The following is a 25,007-nucleotide window of genomic DNA, read 5'->3' on the forward strand; positions in this document are numbered from 1 at the left end:
AACAGTTTTCTCAAACCCTGAAATGAACAAGTGACTAGAAGTTAGTACCTGGCTGGTTGAGTTCTGTGTTGTCTTAAGAACATTAAGTGGTGTCTCCACATCTTTTCTTATTTCTCTGTTACACAAAAATCAATTTTGAGCTACTTTGGGAAGATGTTCACCCAAGAGATTAATTTGTAGAGAAATTGGTTAGAGCTCAAGTAGAAAGAAGTAATGGATCATGTGTGGAAGTGGTGTCTATTTAGCAAGTAGTGGTCTGTTGGGCATGCACATAGTAACAGTATTCTCAAGTAGTAATTGGAGCAATATAGATCTCTTCATGCTCCACATCCTAGTGGAGATCTGGAATTGGGCTAGGACTAGGGTTTTCTTGGATTGCACATTCCAAGTGGCCTTTCTATCTGCCAATTATTATTTGGATGTGTTGACTGTGAAGTGTTGTTTTGTGTTGGGATGCCATCTCATTATTCCACGTTTTAGACAGTAATAAGAACCATGTGTTCTTGTACAATGTGATGCCATCATTAAAATAAATTGTGTTCATTGCCTCATTGGGTGTAAAAAAAGGCAATAAATGTCAGATACATATTAACTATTAAGATTCTCTCTCTCTCCATGTTTGTATATGTAAAAGAACAGTGCATCTTGTGGTGGGTAAACAATGGACATTCTTGTGGAACTGCTCCTTTTTTGTTGTTTGATGTCAGGGGGATCTTAACGATGGTTGGCACTGTAAACATGATTATTTGACAGGGAAGTGTTATGCATTACTTGACCTTAAAAGGAAAGGGTTTCAGGAAATATGAATGGCATTGATTTTTATTTGGTTGACCAACCATTGCACCCGCACCCACATGACACAGTCGGCGTTATAGTTTTGAGGAGACTTAATGAACTCTGAAATGCTTTTTTAAATGATCTTATTGGCTTTTATCTAATCTTTGCTTCTTGATTTGGATTTCCATGTGTACCAGCTATGGTGACATCCAAAGTAGGAAAGCGTCATGCATTGACTGGCTTTGATGCTTTGAGGGAGTTATTTTTAGTAAGGTAACTCTTTAGTTGTTCATAGTGAGTGCTGTGATTAGCATTCATCTTTTGGTTATGGAATTTATATTTGAACGTATGATTTTAATGGCTATCTGAAATAAAAAAATCTTCTGATTTTACTTGTAGACTTTTCTCATTGCTTTCTATAACTTTTTCTCCTTCATGAGGAATTTAATTCTGATTTTCTCTTTTCTCAGTCTTTTACCAGATCGTAAATTGAAATATTTCTCCCAGCATCCACTGAACTGTTTATCAGAGACAAAGGATGGATGCTCTCTTCTGCTTTTTTGGTATTGGGAGGACTGCTTAAAAAAGAGGTATGAGCTATGGATACTACAATTTAGTCTCATGCCATGCCTCCTTGTTTAATATCCTAATGGAAAATTAGACAAGGATAGTGTGTCCCATATCATTTTAGCCATGTCAATGTGACATAATGTATGCGGGAGTTATTACCTTGTCAACAAAGACTATATAGCTGTTATTTAGAAGTTCATTAACCTGTTTATTGCTTAACATTGCTAGGTGAGTTTTTGGTTTTGCCATATTTTTTAGTCTATGTAACATGGCTCCTTCTCGCTCTGTGGGTTTGAGTGCGGCACCCGGCACTGTTGGGTGCTGTCACTCCTGCACCTGATCATTTTGGTTCAGTTTTGGAGTTGGTCAACATTGACCAAACCCAAAATTCTCCAAGTTAAATAAAAAGAACTTTGAAATTTAGAAAACTCATAATTGCATAATAATGCAATATATATATCCCTGCACCCTGCACCCATGTTTTTGGAAATTTCCGTGTGGCACTCACACATGCATCCGCACCCACACCTATGTAGCTTCTAGTTTTCCTGATAAACTTCTCAATTATGGTGAACAGAACACAAAAAGTTCCTTTCTCAAACGACATTGAAGCTTGTTAAAGATTTTTTTAAGTGACTTAAGATGCTAGGATCCTGTCAGGTACAAAACTGCTGCCTTGAGGGGTGATACACATTTCTAAAGCATCTGATTTCATGCCTGAACTTTGTCCATTATGATGATGTATCGTCTGCTCTTCATTGATGACAAGGTTTGAGTTTGTCTAAAGGCCAGTGCATCAAGCCTCAAAAATGTGCCAATCCAGGCTATCTCGATTGTTCTGGTCCCAGAGCCCATTAGGCTATTTGACTTGGTGGCTACCTCCATGGGGAGATCAATTCTATATAATTCAATCTCTGGTCTTTTCAGCTCTAAACAAAAAGTGTTAGTGTTAGAATCTTTTATACAAAATTGTTTGTTGATTATTGTAGATTTGAGCGCTTCATTGCTGCACTTGAGGAAGCTTCTAAAGATGCACTTTATGTCCTAAAGAAAAAATCATTAAAGGTATGCATGCTTAGTCATTTATTTGTCTTATATTGAGATTGAATAATGATTTTTGTTTGCTTTATTGAAATTGAATTATATTGTCCACATTATCCCATGTGATTAGCACTTTATTCCTATTCTCAGCACTTTTTGTTGGGTGGTACCTATCATTTTGATATCGATTGACTGGTTTCTCAATTTTCTGTCTCTCTCCATCTCTTTTTTACTATGTCATAGGGACTTGCTAAACTCAGTGCGGCACCCACGTCGATGCGACTTGATGCGGGTGCGGCACCCGATGCGGTCAATATAACCCTCAATGCGGTCAACCCGCACCCAGGTTTATATTTGTCCAAAACAGACTCGATCAACTTTGACCTAGCCGTTTTGGACTATAAAAAGTTGTGACCTTTTTTTTTCATGTTGGTGAAACGAGGAAGAAGAAAAAGGAGGAAGAAGAAGAGAGAAGAAGAGGAAGAGGAAGAAGAAGAAGAAGAAAGAAGAGAAGAAGGAAGAAGAAGAAAAAAAAGAAAGAAAGTGGAGAAAGAAGAAGAAGAAAGAGTAAGAGAAGGAAGAGGAGAGCAAAGAAGACAAAAGAGAAGGAGAAGGAGAAGGAGAAGAGAGAGCATACCGGTGAACAACTACCTCCTCCGTTTCTTCTTCCCGTTCATCAATCTGCCAGAGAGAAAGAGAGAGGGGATGCCCTTTCGGACGAAACCCACCAGAGAGAGAGAGAGAGAGAGAGAGAGAGAGAGAGATCTTGGTCTAAACCCAAAACGAGCGAGCGCACCTGCACCTATGTGACAGTTTTTTTCTGTTTTTTTTTCTTCGAATTGACTGGTTCATTCACTTCTGAATTACCAGTCTCAATGGATTGGATGAAACTCAGCGGCGTTGTTGTCACCTTTTTGGTTTTAATAGCCTAAAAATACTCTGTAGCATGTGGTATACAAATATTGGTGTATGTTTCTAACTTTCTATCCATGTTCTAAAAACAGGGCTGAGGTCCAAATTGTTATGATTGATGATCCAGTTCAAGAAACAATCAAACCATTGTGTCAACCTGTCCTAAACCTGAAATTTTCAAATTTAAAAGTTGTTGTGGCTTCAACAATCTCTTCCTTTTCCTCTAGTGTTATTTTTCATTTCAAGAAAGATCGGTTTAGTCCATATCATTTACATTCTATCCCACTCTCCCTGGACTCTTCAATTGTCATGGGTGTTTATGATTAATATTTTTTTCAGTGGCTCTTTGAAATAGAGAGTTCAGGTTGTTGGTAATGGATATAATCATGAATATGAACTCAAAAATTCTGAGAGATTCATGCTTATGGCGTGCATGAGTTTATCAAAGCCTCGTTTCAGTTGCCTTAGATTGTGCTTGGCCTACTTTTTTGCTACATAACTGTCTTCAAAATCTCCTGTGCAGTTTCATATGTGAAGTAAGCCTCTCTATCTTATTATTAAAATGAAATACATTGGAGTACTGATGGAATATAATGAAATAGAGCTCCTTTGAGGTTCCTTATGAAACGAGGCATGGAAAGGAGCTACTGCAAAGAAGTCTCGGGAGTTATGAAGGAAGCTTCAGGTTCATATTGGTGATGGGTTGAAAATGGGATTTTTATATTTCCTATATAGAATTGATTTGTGATGGGAAGAATTAAGCACAAGCACAAGCACAAACATTACCCATATTGGTGAACCAAAACATCCATGTGCAACTCCTTGGGAAATATTACCAGAATGCTACTTCTTTTTTGTATTTCAAATACTCCTTATAATACCTAATAAGTTAAAGTCGATTCCATTTATGTTCATAAATCCAGACCATTTCCATTTTTGTCAGAACGGATCTACTAATTGTTTGACATATCCACTAAATAGCGAATAGTGGGTTGCAAAACTAACAACAATGGAAAGTAAAATCAAATGGTCTTGTCTAAATATGGAAAAGCCAGTTGCAAAATTGGTTGTCTTGATGGCAACATGCTATTTATGCTACTAAGCATCTGAATAGTTTGCCTTTCCATGTCTGTGACCCACATATTTTCTATCTGAAATGTAAAAAAGAAAAAAAAGGAAAACCTCTGGGCAAAGGGTGGTTCATTTCAACTAGTGGCCTTCTCTTTTTAAGGTTGCTGCTCTAGACTGAGAAAAATCTGATGGTTTTGCCTTTCCCCTGCCAAAGACTCTTCAGACATTAGTCCCTTCCATGGTGTCATTGCTACATATCTAATATTGCTTTTAAATGTTGAGATTCATTTGTTGTTTCTTTTTGTATTTAATCGATGGCCTATTTTTTAAGCAGAGGTATGCTTTGTTAAAATGTATTTATATATATATATATATATATATATATATATTCATATATGAGCGTATAGATTCATATATGAGTTTATATGTATATACTATATACTTTTGTAATTGTTTTATTATTGTAATAGTTTTTGCCCATGTAAGGGCATTTTGGTCATTTGTACTTATGTAATAGGTACTGTGCATTAGGGGCAGTTTTGTCTTTGTACATTTTTTACATTTTTTGTCTTCTTCCTCTTGTACGAGGGCATATTGGTCCAATATAGTCATTGGGATCTCCCCAATGGCTCCCAACGACTATATGGTGACTAGGGGTGTCAACGGGTCGGGTTTAGTTCGGGCCCAGGTGGAACTAGACCTGGCTCCGATTTTTGGGGCCTGGACCTGGGTCTAAACAGACCAACCATAAGAGAAACCATGCCCAAATCCGATATGGACTACATGAACTAGACCCGGGTTATACTCGGTAAAATAATATTTTTTATCATTTTTATATTGAAAAATTGCAGGGCGTAATCAGAACTCGGGTCGGGCCCAGGTCTAGTATAAAATTTCACAAACTATACCCGGCTCCATGTATTAATCGGACCTTCGGGTCCGGACCCGGGTCTTCTTATTTATCACCATACTCGGATGCTATAGGGTTTGGTACGGGTCGGGTCTGGGTAAACCCGACCCGTTGACACCCCTAATGGTGACCCATGTAGCCTATATAAAGGGGTAAATTCCCCTATTTGTTTCTAATGCTTTTCCTAAACATTCTACATTAATAAAAGTTTATTATTTTATGTTTTTTTTTGTTCTTTTGCTTGTGTTCATTGATGTCTCTTGTTATCTTTGTATTTTCATTGATTGGATTGTGTGGTCCCTTCGAGGACTTCTGCTTGTGCACATTTAGCCTCTTTGTATCCATTGTATGCACTTTGTGCTTGTGTAGTGCCTTAGTGCTATTGTATTATCCCTTTGGATTTATATTTGTGCCTGTCTTCATTGTATTTTTGTTTTTCGCTTATTTCATTATATGGTATCAGAGCCAATAACTTTTGTTTTTGGTATTTTGCCTTTTTGGATCCTGGGATTCTTTGGTTCGGGTTTGTGCTTTGTGAAGGAATCGTGATCGATGTATGGCTTGGATTCAATGGAGATCTTTGTCATGAAAAGGTGCGGATTCTAACGATGATCTCCAAGGCTCAAAACATTATATATTTAAACAACAAACTTAAGAATTAAAAGATACATCAAAATGTAAATAAATAATTTTATTCATAATGGACATTAAAAGAAATACAAAATAAGATTACATTCAAGTCTCACTACAATGCACTTAAAGAAAGATAATACACAATCCTAATACTACCCATCACTCTCTCACGTTACAAAGGCACCCACCCACCCATATTTATAAAGAAAAACAAAAAAGAGAATGAGAGAAGTGAAAAAGAGGGAAAGTCTCATGTGGGAGAGAGCTCCCAACGGCTAGAATTCTAGCCGTTGGGAACAAGTCAAGCTAGTTTGATTAGCTCTCAACGGCTAGAGTTCTAATCGATGGGAGCAAGTCAAAGCTAGTTTGACTTGTCTCCCATATATATATATTACATTAATCTTAACACCCTCCTCAAACTTTAAGTTTGAAATTACAAAAGAAGAAACCCATTACACAAGATGTCTTCATAGACTTCATCAAGTTTTTCCATTCGACGCCGCTTCACGGGGTTCTCAAACATATGCTCTATTATATAAAAGATTTTCAATATCATCAATCCTTGATATTCTCGAAATGTATTTAGAATCAATCGTACCGCCAATATTTGAAGAACCTGTAAAAAGCGCAAAACAAGAGCAATCTAATAAGAAATAACTATACTTATATATATATATTATGGAGAGAGAATGGCCATAGTATTACCAAAGAATTAAAAAAAACCATGATGACTTAAGGTATACATCATACAAGATTCTAAAGTTTTTAACACATAAAATTCACATAATATACCTAAAAATCACTTTTTAACACATGCCTATAAAACCAAATACATACAACAAAAGAATTAGCAACATGAATGACATATAAGCATAATATTTAAGATTTTAAAGAAAAAACACATACTCTTGTAAAATATAATTTTTATGACGATATTCATAATTGAAACATATATTTTATGGAAACATGCTTACACACAAGTTCTAATTTTAATTAATTTGAAACCTATTCATTTTTAACATATTTAGCAATAAGCTACTATATTTCAAATACATGTTTCATATGCATACCATAAATATTTAAAGTAGAGAATAAAAAAAAATACATACCGGAATATGAGTCCAAGCCGTTCATCTATTCAAATCTTTCTTTCAAAGCACAAACACGAACAAGTTACCAAGATACCTTGCTTTGATACCATATGACGAAATAGTCTAGATTCCAATGCACTCCATGATGATGATCTCCAAGACTCAAAATATTATACATTTAAACGACAAACTTAAGAATTAAAAGACACATAAAAATGTAAACAAATAATTTTATTCATAATGGACATTAAAAGAAATACAAAACAAAATTACATTCAAGCCTCACTACAATGCACTAAAAAAAACAATACACAACCCTAATACTACCCATCACTCTCTCACATTACAAAGGCACCCACCCACCCATATTTATAAAGAAAGATAGAGAAGAGAAGGAGATAAGTGAAAAAGAGGGAAAGTCTCGTATGTGAGAGAGAGCTCCCAAGGACTAGAATTCTAGCTGTTGGGAGCAAGTCAGTCTAGTTTGATTGGCTCTCAACGGCTAGAGTTCTAGCCGTTGGGAGCAAGTCAAAGCTAGTTTGACTTGTCTCCCATATATATATATATTATATTTATGATACATATAATATATATTATTATATTATATATATTATTACAATATATATACTTATACATATACGTATATATATACTTATATTACATTAATCTTAACAGTCTTGACCCGATATGTATCTTAAATCTTTATTTTTACTTGAATTGTCTATCTCATGCATTATTCATGAGAGAGCACTCATTTTTCTTATCTTAGAAAAATTATTTGTTATTTTTATAACATAAACCTTTAAATGCTTTCAAATTTATTGTTGGATTTATTTTTTTAAATATTATTAAATATTTTATAACGTTTATAATATTTATTTGGTTTTGTGAAATGATATTTATATATGTGTATGCTTTTATGAGATATAGTTTGAATCTTAGGATTTTTGAACTCTATTTAATATTTACATATATGATCTAGTATTCTTGAGCATGTGTTTTTGGCACTTAGATGCTTTATTTGAGCACTTCATGGTTATAAATGTCAAAACATGTCCTTATGTATGACTTTAAATTTATTGGTTTATTATTACATACACATTGATGAATGCGTTTGCTTATTCGTGCATAAGGTTTTTGGACATGATTTCTTCATGCATAAGTTGTTCTTTTATGGGAATTATGCACACATCCTTGTGGAATTTAATGTTGAACTCCTCTATGAGGTTGATGAATGCATTTTAAGTGTGCTTTTTTTATAAAAATTATTAAAAGTATTTATGTTATTGTGTGCTCTTTTGATGGCCCTTTCTAGTGGCCCTTGTGATTATGCCCATTTGAGATGTATTTTTATTACACTTTAATGGTTTGTGCCTTGTGATTGTGATATTTCTTAGACTCATGGCTCCTTAGTGAACATTATCTTACATGTTTTTACTTCGTATTACCTCACATGAGTTTCAAGTATTTTGCTTCTTTTTTTTGCACCTGTTATTAATAAAATTTGTGATTATTGAGAGCCTTCCTTGTGTTTGCCCTTTGTGGGTTTTGTAAGTGTACTCTTTGTGGTTCACTTTTGTCCTTGTCCATTTTGTGTCTATTGGTGGACATTCATGTTAAAGACTCTCATTGGTGGATATTTTATCTTGTCATAAAATTGCATTTATTGCATGTTTTACTAAACTTATTTGAGGATTTCACTTGATTTGATTTTTTTTGTCAAATCGGTTCTTGTTTCTTAGAATGTGTCTTTCAAGGACTTCCTTTTTGCCTCTTTATATGGCTTAGTCCATCATTCTTCTTTCAATACATCCATTATTATTTGTTTGGCCTTATCTAGGTGAGTTCTATGCACTTATATGTTGTGGAGTCAAAGTTAGTTGTTGGGGTGAGTTATGTGTGCACATCTATTTCTTGTCAGTATAGATTGCCAAGTTCATGAGTGCCATATTGGCACTGACAGTTGATTGGCCTCTAGTTCTCTGAGTTAGTTGTATAACTCAATTTTTTGTGCACCTCGGTGTTGTGCAGCCAGAGTTAGTTGTTGAGGTGAGTTATGTGTGCACCTTTATCTTCTTGTTAGTGTAAATTGCCAAGTTTATGGATGTTGTATTGGCACTTGCTTTGGCTCTGACAGACTGTGGATTGACCTCTGGTTCTATGAGCGAGTTGTATCATTCAATTGTTTATTTGGCCTTTGTTGTTTATTGGATGCTCGTATCAATCTTTGTTAGTGATGACTCAATTGTTATTTGCTTATGATCATATTGGTCCTTATGAATTAAATCTCATATTGTTGCAACATTTATTGCTTTGATTTGAATATTATTTTCAAGTCTTCTAGCTTTTTGACATCAGTTTGTCTTTGTTGCAGTATTTTTGCCTATCTTGCTTTCTGCACTCTTTCCTCTTATTTGAGTGATTTTTTTTGTTGGATAATTTTTTTTTGCTTTTTAGTTTTACAACCATGGTTGTGGTGAGTTATGTGCACCCGTTGTAGCTGATGTTATTGTTTACAATTTTACAATCAATTGTGATGTGAGGGATGCACACCTTTTGTAGTTGTAGCTGATATTTATTGTTAGTTTTGGTTGCCATTATTGATGGTACATGGTCACGGGTATGGTTATTGCTGACATTTGTATTTGCTCTCTTATCCTATGTGCGGATAAACTTGAATTTTGAGGATGTTGAGTTGGAACTCAAAGAGGTGATTGCTTGTGGTGAGCAAATTGATGTTGAGATTTGCAAATATCAGTTCTTTTGTTATGATTTATTGTATGTGGGATTTTTTAAAAATCTCTCCATAGGTTTTCTAATCTTTTTCACTGTTCATTTGTCATATAAAGAGGCATATTCAATGCACATAATTAGTTTATGCATTATTATGGGTTTTGTAAGTGTACCCTTTGTGGACCTCCCCCTCCAAGCCGTTAGATTAGTCTCTTCCCTTCTTGTATATATAAGTTTGTGTAAGTGAAAGGTGAGAGAGTGATGGATAGTTTAGGTGTGTGTGTGTGTGAGTGTGTTTGCAGTGAGGATTATATGTAATTTTGTATATTTTTTATTAATAAAATTATTTATTTTTTTACTCGTAATTTTGTCTATGTGATTTTTATATCCAAATGCACCGTTCTATAGCATTTGGATTTCATTTGTCAAATAGATAGTACATTTTTTTTACTTTCTTTGTATATTAGGTTCCGTGCCACTTTGTGACAACACCCGGCTAATTTAAAATTTTCATGTCATCTTTTAGGCAAATTGATAAGTTATCATCAAGGAAGCATAAAAAGCAATTTGTTTTCATATGTCTAGAACATTTTGATATGTTGAATGCATAAGTTCAAGAAGAACAAAGTGTTTTAACTGAAGAGGACATTCAATGGATCAATGTGAAAGAAGCACAGGTGGTAGATTATGAGGAGCCTATGTGCATTTGGGAGGACGTGAACGTAAATGATGGAGGAGAAGAAGAAGATAATGATGATGATTATTGAAATCATACATATTTGCTTTTGTTTATGTTTTGGAAAAACTTAGTTATGTAAAACTTAAGTATTCACTAACTTTGTTATTTTGTTTTTGTTTTGTTCTCTCTGCACGTTCATGAAGATGAAGATAGCTGATGTATGCATTTGATGAAGATTATCATTGAACACTTGGATCCTTCTCTTTGTTTCTTTTTGTATTTTCAAACTTTCGGTATATCATACTGATGTAAGTTTTATGAGATGGATTTTCAAAGATATATTTTTGATAAAACGCTTTGTGAAAGCTAGACACCAAATAATAAAAACCAGCTCACACTAGGCTGAGATTCGGGTCGAACTAAGGGAACATAATGAACAACTTTGTATTTCACATAATTGCAATTTTTATTGCCTTAAAATAAAAATAATTAACTAATTAAAATGAGTTGCCCTCGGCAGAGGGTTCAAAAATAATAAACAGGCCTTATTACAATCCAACTTAAAATAAATGACCCTCTGGCTCTAAAAAAATAAAAATAAAAAGGAAAAAATCTGCAAGGTTTCTTTTCCTCGCGATCTAGCTTTCTTTTCGTAAAGCGTGCATGGCCCTTCGCTATCGCGCTTTTATCTTTCAAAGTTGAACCCTCCTGCAAAACACAAAACAAGACACAAGGGTTAGTTATCAACAAATCAAAATCAATTAACCACTACGAGCACAAAAATGTATCTAACTAATTAACTAATTATGAACCAAATCAAAAAATCTAATCAACTAACTACAAGAAGAAATCAAAACCCAACTAACTAATTGCAACTAATTCTAGAAAACGTTAAAGCCCCTAACTAATTGACTATGCAATATTAAATTCATAACTTAATCTTAACCGAATAAAAAACAACTAGCTAACTCATTACCTATCATATGAATAAATAAATTTGCTCTAACTAACTATGAGAAAGGTAAAAATCAAACTAACTAATTAAAAAGGCAATACCAAACTAGCTACGAAATTTAACCACAGAAACTGACATCATATCATCCTAATGCATGCTGCCGCCAATCGCACGAATTTGGTAATACCACTACCAGTGTTAATCATAGCATCAATCGGTGTACTGATCAGGTAAACATTTATTTATTTTTGTATCAGGCTTAATTGCAGTACAATAGTCCAACAAACACAGCTGTAGATCACGCTGATCTGCGGGTCATGCCAAAATGCTTCAATGAATCCACAAGAGAGAATAGCAAGTCAGCGTAATTTACAAGGCAATCAGGTTCACATGTGTGATCTGATGCTCCTGTGCAATACCCAGCAACAAATCTATATGTCCTAATTTGGGTTGATGAACCCGTGCCCACTAACCAAAAGAATAATGCAAAGCAAATCTGCACAGTCGCGATTTGTGGGTCAAGTACTATCGCTCTGTATATTGCAGATCAGTTCGGATCAAATAAAAAAATTTCAGAACTTGAAGAAGTAAGTCTGCGTGAACAACTAAAACACGTATTTTGCCAGTCACACAGATATGTGTGTTTTACTGCACGCGTTGATCCGACAAATCAGAAGATGCACGATCTAATTTTTTTTTCCACGCTGATATGCGTGATTCCATGTTCATACTGATCAGCGGTATTGTTATGATCAGATTGCTTTGAAGATGAATAAGCCTGCGTCTAAAAATATATTCTTTACACTGCTCAGCCTGAATCGTCTCAATACTAATCAGAAAATTGATCGGGCCTGAAACTGGCGTGATTTCGACCTGATCCGGCTGGTTCAACGTCAACACTAAAGAACGATCAGATCTGTCATCACTGACAGATCTGCTCTTTCTTTCACACACTTAATATGGCAGCAGCGTGCATGGATCTTCTATACTCCTAAGAATAACAGAACTACCAGTACCTATGCATACAAAGCAACAAGTGCAATATTACCTATGTCACATGGGTGCGGGTGCGGGGATGCGGCACTTTAAAAAACATGGGTGCTGGGGTGCGGCAAAAAAAGGGACCCGAGTCGGAGTCGGATTCGGATCCGACCCGGATCCAAACCCGATAAAACAATCGCTGCGTGCTTTAAATAAGCACGCAGGGTCGGGTTTCTATTCGAGAAACCCTCCCCACACTGCTCACTCTCTCTCCTCGCTCGCCTTCTCCCCCCACCGCAGGCTCCCTCTCTCCCATTCGTTTTCCGGCCACCTAACGCCGGCAAGCCCCACGTCCGGCAAGCCCCATGTGCTAGCGATGCGATGGGCCCCTTTCAGGTGAGCTCCCTCTCGCCTCTCTCTTTCCTCGTTGTCTTCTTCTTCTTCTTCTTCAGGCGAGCCTCCCTCAATGGTTTTTTATTTTACATATCGGGTAGACCGCACCAGGTGCCGCACCCTCACACGCACCCGCATTGCATCGCGTCGACGCGGGCGCGACATCTGGTTACCCAAATCACTGTGACAAAATATTACTTTATTCTAAAAACAAAACAAAAAATATATCATGATACCCTACATGCAATTTCTAAAAGGTAACAAAAAATACAACAACAACAACTACGCCTTCATCCCAAAACAATTGGGGTCGGCGATATGAACCAAAAAAGAAAATCATTCTGGGTCTTCCACATGAATCCTTCTCCTCCAATCATTTCTATCCAATGCCATGTCCTCGGTGAGGTTTAAAGCATTCATATCCTTTCCTATCATCTCCATCCAAGTCTTCCTAGGCCTATCCCGACCTCTTTTAACTAATATATTTTCCCATTTCTCCATCCTTCTAACTGGAGCATCATTAGGCCTTCGCCGAATATGTCCAAACCACAGTAAACGATTCTCTCTCATCTTATTTTCAATGGGTGCAACGCCTACCTTCTTACGTATCTCCTCGTTCCGAATCTTATCTTTTATTGTATTTCCACACATCCATCTAAGCATACACATCTCAGCTACACTCATTTTTTGAATATGATGTCTCTTGGCAGCCCAACATTCCGTACCATATAGTAAAGTGGGCCTAATTGTCGTCCTATAAAACTTTTCCTTCAACCGCAATAGCATTCTATGATCGCACAACACTCCAGTTGCACTTTTCTATTTCATCCACCCAACCTTTATCCTATGATTTATATCTCCATCAATTTCTCCATACTTTTGAATGATAGATCCCAAATATTTGAAACAATCATCCACCGATATTTCTTGCTCACCAAGCTTCACTACACTCCCATCACTACTTCGTTGCTTACTAAACTGATATTCCATATATTCTGTCTTACTCTTACTCAACTTAAAACCTCTTGCTTCCAATGTCTGTCTCCATAATTCTAACTTAGCATTAACCCCAGCTCTAGACTCATCAATCAAAACAATATCATCAGTAAACAACATACACCACGACACATTTTCTTGAATTGATCTCGTAAGCTCATCCATCACTATAGCAAATAGGAAAGGGCTTAAAGCAAATCCTTGATGTAACCCAACCGTTATAGGAAAATTGGTTGTCACCCCTCCATAAGTGCGGACATTGGTTACTACTCCTTCGTACATATCTTTAATTATACTAATGTACTTGAGAGAAACACCTTTCTTCATCATTGTCCACCAGAGAACATCCTTGGGTACTCTATCGTATGCCTTCTCCAAATCAATAAAAATAAAAACCATATGCAAATCTTTGTTCCTCTCTCTATTTCTCTCAATAAGTTGTCTAAGAAGATGTATAGCTTCCATAGTTGATCTTCCAGGCATAAAACCAAATTGATTCTCCGATATCATGACAATCTTTCTCAACTTAGACTCAATCACCCTCTCTCAAAGTTTCATAGTATGACTCATGAGTTTTATACCACGATAGTTTGTGCAATCTTGTATATCACCCTTATTCTTATATAGAGGCACCAAAGTACTCTTCCTCCACTCATTAGGCATCTTATTTGTCCGCCAAATCTTCTTAAAAAGATTTGTCAATCATTCTAAACCTTTCTCACCCAAGCATTTTCAAGCTTCTATACATATACCATCTGGGCCAACTGCCCTTCTTGATTTCATTTTCTTCAAAGCCTTCGCAATTTCTTTCTTTTGAATCTTGCGCATGAAGTCACGATTCATCTCATGAAAAGGAATGGAGAAGTCTCCAAGATCCTGAGCATGACTTCCATTAAATAACTTATCAAAATAATCTTTCCATCTCCCCTTAATCTCCTCATCTTTGACTAAAACTCTTTGCGTTTCATCTTTGATACATCTAACCATACCCAAATCCCTCGATTTCCTATCTCTCATCTTTGCAAGCCTATAAATATCCTTCTCGCTTTCTTTGGTATCCAACTTGTCATAAATCTCTTTATATACCTTATCCCTCGCGTTTCAAACTACTTTTTTAGCTTCCTTCTTTGCTATCATATACTTCTCCAAATTCTCATTATCACGACTCTTACTTAGATTTCTATAACACTCTCTTTTGACCTTAATAGCTAATTTGACATCCTCGTTCCACCATGATGTATCCTTACATAGCAGTGCACCTACTTTAGACTCACCCAATACCTCCTTAGCCACCTTTCTCATGCCACTCGCTATCTTATTCCACATTGATTCTGAATCCTCCCAATCAGCTTCCTTAACTACCTACTCTACAAACATTCCTTGTTTAGCTCCTTTCAGTGCCCACCACTTAATTCTAGGATCTATCCTATGTCTATCTCTTTTGCGACATTGTCTAATTCTAAGATCTAAAATTAAGACTCTATGTTATGTAGCTATACTTTCTCTCGGTATAACCTTACAATCGATGCAACAACCCCTATTTCTCTTTCTAAGTAGGAAAAAATCTATTTGACTCGTATTAACCCCACTTTTAAATGTTACTAGGTGAGACTCTCTCTTCCTAAACCAAGTGTTTACTAAGATCATATCGTAGGACAAATCAAAATCTAAAATCCTTTCTCTACTGTCGTTTCTTTCTCCTATACCATAGCCTCCATGGATACTGTCAAATCCATCCCTACTAATGCCTACATGTCCATTAAGGTCACCGCCGATGAAAAGCTTTTCTCCATAAGATATCCCTTGTACTACTCCATCTAAATCTTCTCAAAATTGACGCTTAATGGAATCATCTAAACCTACTTGAGGTGCATAAACACTAATAATATTAATAATATCCGTACCTAATACTAATTTAATAAGTAAAATTCTATCACCCTTCCTACGGACCTCAACTACATTATCTATAAACTGACGACTCATAACAATCCCTACTCCATTCCTATTCCTATTTATTCCTGTATACCAAATCTTATATCCCCAAGGTTCTATCACTTTAGCTTTCTCACCTACCCATTTGGTCTCTTGAAGACATAAAATATCAATCTTTCTCCTACACATAACATCTACTAACTCTACTAACTTACCAGTTAAAGACCCTATGTTCCACGTGGCTAACCTAATTTTATGGTCTTGGACTAACTTCTTTACCCCCACCCGTCCAACAAAGTGAGGGAACCCTTGCCTATTTGACACCACACCCGGGAGCCGGTGTGACGCGTCGCTTCTGGGCGACGACCTAGCAACCCTTGCCCATTTATCACTGCCTTCGGGCCTATAGAGTACAACGCGTCGCTCAGTAGGGAATGCCTCAACGAAATTCTCATATTGGTTCTTATTCATAGGGAATGCCCCAACGAAATTCTCATATTGTTGTTTGTTGTTGTAACAAAAAATACTTAAAGTGCATAAAAAATAAAGAAAGGGAGGAGAAGAGGCGTATCTTGATGATCCGTCTCCGACGGAAGGGTTGAGGAGAAGAACAACCTTTCACGATGTATGCTCGTCACGCTGCACTCCCTGACGAAAGAGGAAGAAGATACCGATGAAGAAAAAGACTAGAAGAGAGAAAGAGGAGGAAGAAAGTTGAAGAGAGGAGGGGAGAAAACCAGTATATAGAGAGAGAGGCGTGAGTTCCAAGATGAGAAAGACACCCCTCTTCTCTCTTAATTCTATTTAAAGAGAAAACTAGGGTTAGGGTCTTAAAAAAATATTTTCTAACAACCCCACAAATTTTTAAGAAATTCAAAATATCTTCGTTTTCAAAAGCATTTTTTTAAAAACTTTTACACTTTACTAAAGAAAAACTCAGATAGGCACAAATTCGCTCATTTTTCTTTTTGATTGAAATCGGTAAATCTCCTAACCAACAAGCATTATTAGTCACTTTTCAAACTTAATCATGCACATAAACGTGTCAAGAATATTCATAAAATTATGCATGATCACATACTGTAAGTTTGAGGGTGGTATCTAAACGTATTAATTAATATATATTATATATATATATTCATATATGAGTGTATAGATTCATATATGAGTTTATTGTTTTATATATATATATACACACACACACGTATGTATATATATACTCCAAAATATCCGATAGGGGTATTTTTGGTCTTTTCACATATTGTAAAAGTTGTTTTTATTAAAACAACTTTTTTTGTTTTTTCTTTTCCTTTTTTCTTTTTATTTTTGTTCATAAAGGAGACCTTGGGGCCCCCACTATTGGAGTCGTTGGGATCCCCAACGGTCATATTTATGACCGTTGGGGCTCCCCAATGGTCATATTTATGACTGTTGGGGCTCTCCAACGTCTCCATATGTGGGAGCCCAAGGCCTCCCTCTCTCCTTTTTTGTTGTATATATGTATAGGGGGTGTTCTTCCCTCTTGATGTAATCTTTTCTCTCATTCTGTGTAGAGTGTTTTACACTCTCTTAATAAAATTATTTCTTTTTTAGCCTTTTGGCATTACCCCTTTGTGGGTTTATGTAATTTCACTTTATGTGCTTGTGAGTTCCCCTTAGTGGGTTTGTGTATTTGCACTTTATGTGTGTATGAGTTCGTGTCCTTTATTAGATCTTCAAGTGTTATCACTTGCTATTTGTATTTTCGTTTTTTTCTTTACATTTATATGTATATATTATATATTTTTGTAACTGTTTTATTATTGTAATATGTTTTGCACATGTAGGGGCATTTTGGTCATTTGTACTTATGTAATAGGTACTGCTCATTAGGGGCAATTTTGTCTTTGTACAGTTTTTATATGTTTTTTGTCTTTTCCCTCTTGTATAAGGGTATATTGGACAAAGTCCAATATAGTCCTTGGGAGCCATTGGGAGCATCCCAACGATTATATGGTGACCCATGTAGCCTATATAAAGGGGTAAATTCTCCCATTTGTTTCTAATGCTTTTCTTAAGCATTCTACATTAATAAAAAATTATTATTTTATGTTTTTTGCGTTCATTTTCTTGTGTTCATTAATGTCTGTATTTTCCATTGATTGGATTGTGTGTTGTCCCTTTGAGGACTTGTACTTGTGCACATTTAGGCTCTTTGTAGCCATTGTATGCTTTTTGTGCCTTAGTGCCATTGTATTATCCCTTTCTGGATTTATATTTGTGCTTGTGCACATTGTATTTTTGCTTTCCACTTATTTCATTACATGCTTGAATTTATTTCATAAGTTTCCTTTGTTGCAATTTCACGTGGACATGTTTATTTTTTTGCAGACATTATATAAACTCTTGGAGAGCAAACCAGAGCAAGAACGGAGGTTGCTTTCTGCTGTTGTCAACAAGGTAATACCAAGAAGCTCCATATAAGGATGTGCACAACATATTATTGGTTTTGGGATTTTTATTATGAGTTTTTTTTGGTTACTTCTAGATTTATGTTGTGCCTAAATTACCTAGTCACTCCTATTAGCGAACTGTCTTTCCATCTGACACTTGGCAACATTAACACCAACAATAACACTTCTAGACACTCTAATTTTTAGATCTTTGAAAACTTTAGGGTTCTTTTTCAAATTGGATACTATTTTTCAGACAATTTTGTTAATATTTTCCCAAAAGTACAAGCATCTTAACCATTTCTTGTTGGCCACATCTTCATGGTTTTATTTTACCATGAAGGAGAAAACAATAGCATAAAACATTAGTATGTTATTGATTTCTGGTATCAACTCTATGTAAGTTACTTCTACCAGGCCCTTGAACTGGTGTTATACCCGTATTGGTATTGGGCACTCTGCACCTGTACCTATGTGATAGAGAGCATCATACATTGCAATGCTGATTTTTTGCATTCTCTGTGTGGCTCAAATTATTGGTTGTACTTTATTCTTTCTCCTTGCAGTTTGAAATTCAAACATGTTATACTCGTGTGTGTCTGTGTAGCTGTATCCATGTATCTTGTTTTCTAAGTCTCGTTATGTCAAACACTCCATGTTTGTATCTGATGCAGAGCTCTCATACATGTGTCATTGATTTGTGGCTAAGCTTCAATCTTGTTTTTCCTGTGTTATCACTTGCTCTTTAGAGAATTGTCCTCTGTTTTCCATGTTTAATATTTGCTTTTAGTATAACCAGGATGCAAATCTAGTTTAATGTTGAACATGGACCTGTTCTTGCTATCTATTTATGCTTTATGTGCAGTTAGGTGATCCAGAAGCAAGGGTCGCATCAGATGCTAGTTATTTCCTGACTTGTCTTTTATCTACCCACCCCAATATGAAGGTATTACTTATCTCTGATTTGTACTTTATCAACTTTCTTTTCGCTTGTCTCTTCACTGTCTTATGATCCAAACATTTCTTGTATTTGAGTTTGGTTGGACAATTTTTCAACCAGATATTAAATCCAATTTTGACCCCATTTAATATAGATTCATTTCAAGCAAACCCTTACATCTATGCACATTTGAATGGTTTTTGTGTATGCCACATTTGAGTTGTTATAACATGTTAATTGCAAGTTATGTAGATATGGATCAGGTGAGCTTTTTCTCCATCGTTAGCAACTTGGCTGGATGATGACTCTTGATAATGCAGGAAAACTGTTCTTTACAGGAGAATTAAGTGTCTTTCTTGTGGAAAGTCTTGAGGTTTTCCTGAAAAAATAGAAATTATCATGATGATATTTTGATATATCTTGATATTGTTTGGTGTCTAAGTGTTGTGTAATTTTTTTCCCAAAGCTCAACTCCAAGATGCCAATTGCGCCTATATGTAGGAATTCAATTTTACAATAGCTACTACTTCATTGTGGGGTGCAAGGAGGGATATTGCAACACAAAGAGTTATCTCAGAATTAGCATACTGTTGCTTACTATCAGCACTAGGACAAATATAACTATAACAAGTGCACATATTAAATGAAACTTCATGTTGATTATGTAATGGCTGGGTTGCTACAAAAGGAAGAAAAATATCCTATATGTAATCAAATAAAATATTATTTTATTAGTGTCACTATGTGATCATCTTGTCTCTTTTACTTATAGTGAAAAGAGGGTTTATATTTAATCTTGTAATTCATTATTATTTGTTTTATCAAAAGGTTATGTGTACTTTTTGGTGTTAGCGTTTTACAATCCCATTCAGCCTCATCCTATAGCCTGTCCGTGTGTTCTATGGCTGATTGCTTTGTGGAAATGTGAAATAATTCCATGTTTGTGAACTTTTTTTCTGAGTAATTTATATGGGACTCTGCTACTAATTCCTCATTTTGATGCAAAAGTTTCAATGACAAAACAACTCTGGTTGTTGGTGCATGATTTTATAGTATTAGATCACAGAAGTCTTGATTGCTGATTTGTGTTCACACATTGATGATATTTATTCTTTTAGAGCAAAAAATCTAGGCTGCTTTTGTTGTCTAGCTAGAGTAAAAATGTCTTGATGCTTTTAATTGTCGTGAAGCCAGATGCTGCTGTGGTTTTGATCAAGGTTGTAAGTATTTGTATCGTTACCAATATCGGTCGGGCCCAAAATAAGGTACGTATTATATCGTATCGTAACAAATCTTAATTTTTAATAAAATTTTCAAAAAAATCATGAAAAATCAGAAAAATTAGCAAATTTTTTAAAAAATCATAACACATGAAACAATGATGAATTGCACAAAATACAACCCTAAAATCACATATGAAGCGTTTATGTTTGTATGAGCTGCATAGGACATCATTAAACATCAACTATTTCACAAAAACAATGTAAAATATTAAATATTTTGCAATTAAACAAGACTCATACTTTCATATTACATAAATAAAAATATCATGACAATAATTGCACTTGTTTTTTAATCGGTTTTTACTCATTACTTGAGTGCCCCATTGCCACACTGGATCATCTGATGCATCTTTGTTGGAGTGTGGAGCCTGATTCTACCTTAACATAAATCCTTAGTTTTTGCGGATCCAACTTCGCAATAAGTTGATGGGGGTTGCAAGGGGTCTGTGTTCCTCGAGACAAATTTTTTTGGTGGGTAGTTTTGTAATTTGACTCACAATAGAGATTTTTTTTACCTTAATCCACTTTCTTGAGTGAAAAAATAGTGGAAATGCACTCTTACTAGAGCAAACCCCAAAAGCCCTCTCCCTTGCGCACGGATCAACCCCCAAATGTCTCTCACGACTCTTAGGGTGTGTGGATACCCCTCTAATGGCCTCTACACAAATGAGAGAGTCGGCCCTCAAGAGATCTTTAAAACAAAAAAAAAGATTCAACCCTTTTTAAAGTGAGCCAAAGGTGTATCATACGCTACACCCTGTATCGTATGATATGGTACGATACATACAATACAGATACAATACACTTGTATAAGTGTGTATTGTATCATTATTTCCCATAGTAACGATACAACATTGGTTTTGATAGTTTTTGTGGGTTATTATGCTTTACTGTGGACCATTGTGTATAATACTATAATTTATGAAGATTGGCAGTTGATGGATGCTATTTATAGAAGTTATCTTTACCACATAATTCAGACTTTTCTGTTGACGTTAAAATATTTTTGGACATGATAATTGCACTAGGAACATGGCATCTTTTGTTGTTACCCTGATCTGAAATTCTGAAGTTGAGATGGAATCAGTTTGTGCTGGGCCATTTTTTTTACTTGGGTCCAGAATCTGTTATTTTTTCTGACTTCTGATCAAATTCTAATGGAGAAGCAGCTACATCAAAGCTGAGTTTGATATTGTGCTTAGGAGAGGGAACAGTGAATTGAAAAATATGAAACAAGAGAACTGGTTCTCTGGGTTCTGTCCTTGTTTTAGCTTTACTATTGCTTAAATCCTGAAGATTCCAATTTCAATTAAACTATATTTTTGTTGATCGTTTGATGGAAATGCTACTAGATCCATGCTTCTTGTTTCTGGTGATTTCTCTTCTGGCTGTTTAAACATCAGTTTTATCATGCATTTATTTGAAGTTCATGTGATTTTTCATTTGTATCTATAAATTCTATACTGTATTAGTGGCTTGATTATGTCAGATCTCTCCTAATCGAAAGATTTACATTTTTTCAGTTGGTTATCATCGAGGAAGTCGACTTCTTTATCTTCCGTCCACATGTGGGTTTAAGGGCAAAATGTCATGCTGTAAGTGCTTTGCCTTATCTTTTGCAATATTGAGTCTGAGACTATGTAAAGCATAAGTAACACAGCACCAGTCTAGTATTTCTTTGTATTTGTTTTGGGCTTATGAAAACACATTTTTAGTTTTTTGATTTTGCCATTCATTGAAGAGGTGTTTGCCATGTTTGTTGAGACTCTTGTAGAATCTGATAAATGAATGGATGAATAGAGAAGAAAATGAGGAAAATAAGGGAACAAAAGGGCACTCACTGTGGGCACATGTTAATTTAGTGGTTAAATTAAACTAAAACTGAAACCATGAAGTGGTGTCCTGGGTTTGGTGTGAATACTGTTATGTTTTGCAACCATTTATGTATTTTTTTAAATTCACATTCTCTTTACAATACTAGTTAATATGAAACTAGTACTGCAGAAGTGAATTCTACCTTGTGGCCAAAACAGCAGATAAATTCTTTGCTGATTTGTATGCAGATTTGAAGGAAGGTTATTTTACACATGCTATAATTCTGTATGATCAATTCACTTATCTTTTCATAACACTGGCTATTGATGGGAGACTAACCAAATTGCCTATAATTGTACCCTTGCCAATTGTAACACCCCAAATTTCAAACTTGCGAACCTTTTCAGAAAAACAGGCGAGACTAGAAATATCTTTCTTTCAGAGTTTGTTTATGAAATCAACGGAAGATTTTTCTTTTGTTAAATCAGAAGGCAAGCTGACAACTTTGGGCACGTTAGCTAAAAGAACCAAAACACACAAAATTAGGATATCCCAAGAAAAATCCGTTACAAACCCAAAGCGTCTAGGACGCGAGCTAAGAGCAGGAAGAAGAAGTCTTGAAGCCATCTTGTAATCGCGCCATCGCCCGTAGTGTACCTAATCATCACCTGTACCCATAAAATGAGTTAGTTTCGCGAAAAACTAATAGGTGCACAAGAGAGACTACAAGAAACTGAATTAAGTACATTTAATTCAGTAGGTTACACAGTTTAAAGCAGATATGCAGTTAAACCGGTAAGCAATGCAATCAGGTGAATAATGCAAACCATGGTTGCCAATTGAGGAAGCAGGAGCGGAAAGCGGGAGCGGAAAGCGGGAGCGGAAAGCGAGGCACTTTCAAAATTTTAGGAGACGGGGAAGCGTGGGACTGAAAAGAAGTGTTTTCTCGGTTCCGGGTCATGGATCTGAAGATCCAGGACCCGTGACATCCACTTCTTCATTAATGGCATTATGTAATATTGTTTATTGTAATGAGGGGTATTTTAGTGCCCTAAAATATTGTAATCTAATCTAAACTACTAAACTACAGCTCAACGAGTAGCATACTAAACTACTGAGCAAGCAAGCGATCGACCAGTGTGAACAAACTTTATGTTTCGATATTACTGGCCTGCGGGTACGCGCAGGCAAAACGTAGAAACAACTGAGACTAGTTCGGGCGTCTGTTATTCTATGTATTTTCAATAACCCGAATAGCTATTTGAGTCCGCTCCTAAAGGGCCGGCTTTAGCCGAGAGAGGATTCCCCAAAGGAGGCTGTGCCACGGATGCATCCAACTTCTGCAGAAGTATTGAGCTAACTAATGTAGCCCCTTTCCTCTTAACTCCAATGACTGGGGAGGCCGAATCATTGCTCGTGGGGTGGTTGTTAACAACTTGTCCATTGGAGTTTTGTACCGCTCTGTCTTCTCCATTGACAGAACAACCAGAAGCGAATGGGTGCGTTAGGGGTTGCTTAACTAACGACCCATCCTATGCTGTGGTCTTTAAACCACTCGAGCATCTTGTCTGTCAAGGCGAATGTGAGACCATTTATGTGATTACAGCATTGTGCATTTAGCACTGTTCGAGGTCGCACGACCGTCTCATCCGATCATCGCAGTACTAGACGTGCCGTGCACGACTACAAGTACTCTAGGATGAAGGGGGTATAACTCCTCAATAGAAGCCTCAACAAGAGTGTTTCACAAAGATGTAAAGTTTATCAACTTTACTTTATCTTTTGAAACAAGAGTACATTGTGCCAACATTATGCATGTGATTATCTCGAATCACATCTGCTATCGGGGTATCTACATGTCTCGCATGACTCGATACCGGCCTCGATAGATGAGATACGAGTTTCTCAACAGAACAACCGCTAAGTAGTTCGCTCGAGCCCCCAATTCGGGATCACCCGAGATATGCCGAAAAGGCGAACAGAACCAGCCAATCACATCCTTCCAAATGCTTTGATTTGGGGTAATCTTTGATGCTTTTTCGCAACTCCCTAAAATCTCAAGTCGACTCTGCAGGACTGCGCACACGAAGAGCCAGGATCCTTGCGAGGTATCCCTCTCCTTAGACGAAGGTTTTTCGCTAGCTCCCGACTGAACTCTTGTCGCAAGAGAGAGTGATAAATGCCCCTTGCATCCTCCACGAGGATGCCTTTAAGGTATACACAAAGAGCAAAAACCTGCACGTCATCTGCAATAGCAAGGCAGAAACAACACATATGCAAAAGCAAGAGCTTGGCGCAAAGCGCGACGGCAAAGTAAAGACTGTAAGCAGGAGTGCAACACAGAATCTTTACGCGATGCGCGACGGCTAAGTAAAGGACTGTAAGCAGGAATGCAACACAAAACCTTTGCGCGGTGCGCGACGGTAAAGTAAAGGACAAGGATCGCGAAACCGCATCCTTGAGTTAAATGCGTACTCGTATAAATATATATGATATATATATGCATATATATTTATTTAATTGTCCTTTTTAGTTAATTGAACTCAATTCAATTGTCCAAGTCTTCTATGCAATCTTTCCTTACCTTTGAGAGTTGCAAGCTTGCTGGCGTCTGCGAGTGTAAGCGATGGACGGCTCGGGTCGTGGAGCGCGAGCATGATCCGTGGCACGAGCTGCAAAAGTAACAATCTTAGCAAGCTAATACCAAAAATAGAAGGTCAGGGGCACTGTCGTCGTCATAACGTGAAGAAAACAGAGGCAGGGGCATCGTGCCCCCGCGCACCTGTTATCCGCGCAAGAAGCAAAGGCAGGGGCTGCGAGCCCCTGCTAACCTGCTGTCAGCAACCAACGAAGAGGCAGGGGG

The 25,007-nt window shown here is 36.4% G+C and overlaps 1 protein-coding gene across 2 annotated transcripts in view; it reads left to right on the forward strand.

Moving 5' to 3' along the window:
- The window catches only part of EDA25 (CCAAT-binding factor), a 60,533-nt gene that overhangs the window by 1,871 nt on the left and 33,655 nt on the right, over positions 1 to 25,007 (forward strand). For both annotated transcript variants that reach the window (XM_090003466.1, XM_090003467.1), the window contains exons 2-7: positions 975 to 1,050; positions 1,248 to 1,367; positions 2,337 to 2,412; positions 18,045 to 18,113; positions 18,972 to 19,052; positions 21,853 to 21,924. In XM_090003466.1, the coding sequence (XP_089859592.1) occupies positions 975 to 1,050; positions 1,248 to 1,367; positions 2,337 to 2,412; positions 18,045 to 18,113; positions 18,972 to 19,052; positions 21,853 to 21,924 (494 nt within the window). The remainder of the gene's footprint in view (positions 1 to 974; positions 1,051 to 1,247; positions 1,368 to 2,336; positions 2,413 to 18,044; positions 18,114 to 18,971; positions 19,053 to 21,852; positions 21,925 to 25,007) is intronic.

Source organism: Nuphar pumila, chromosome 4 (genome assembly GCF_984573655.1).
Source record: "Nuphar pumila chromosome 4, dmNupPumi1.hap1.1, whole genome shotgun sequence".
Classification (NCBI taxonomy): Eukaryota; Viridiplantae; Streptophyta; class Magnoliopsida; order Nymphaeales; family Nymphaeaceae; genus Nuphar; species Nuphar pumila.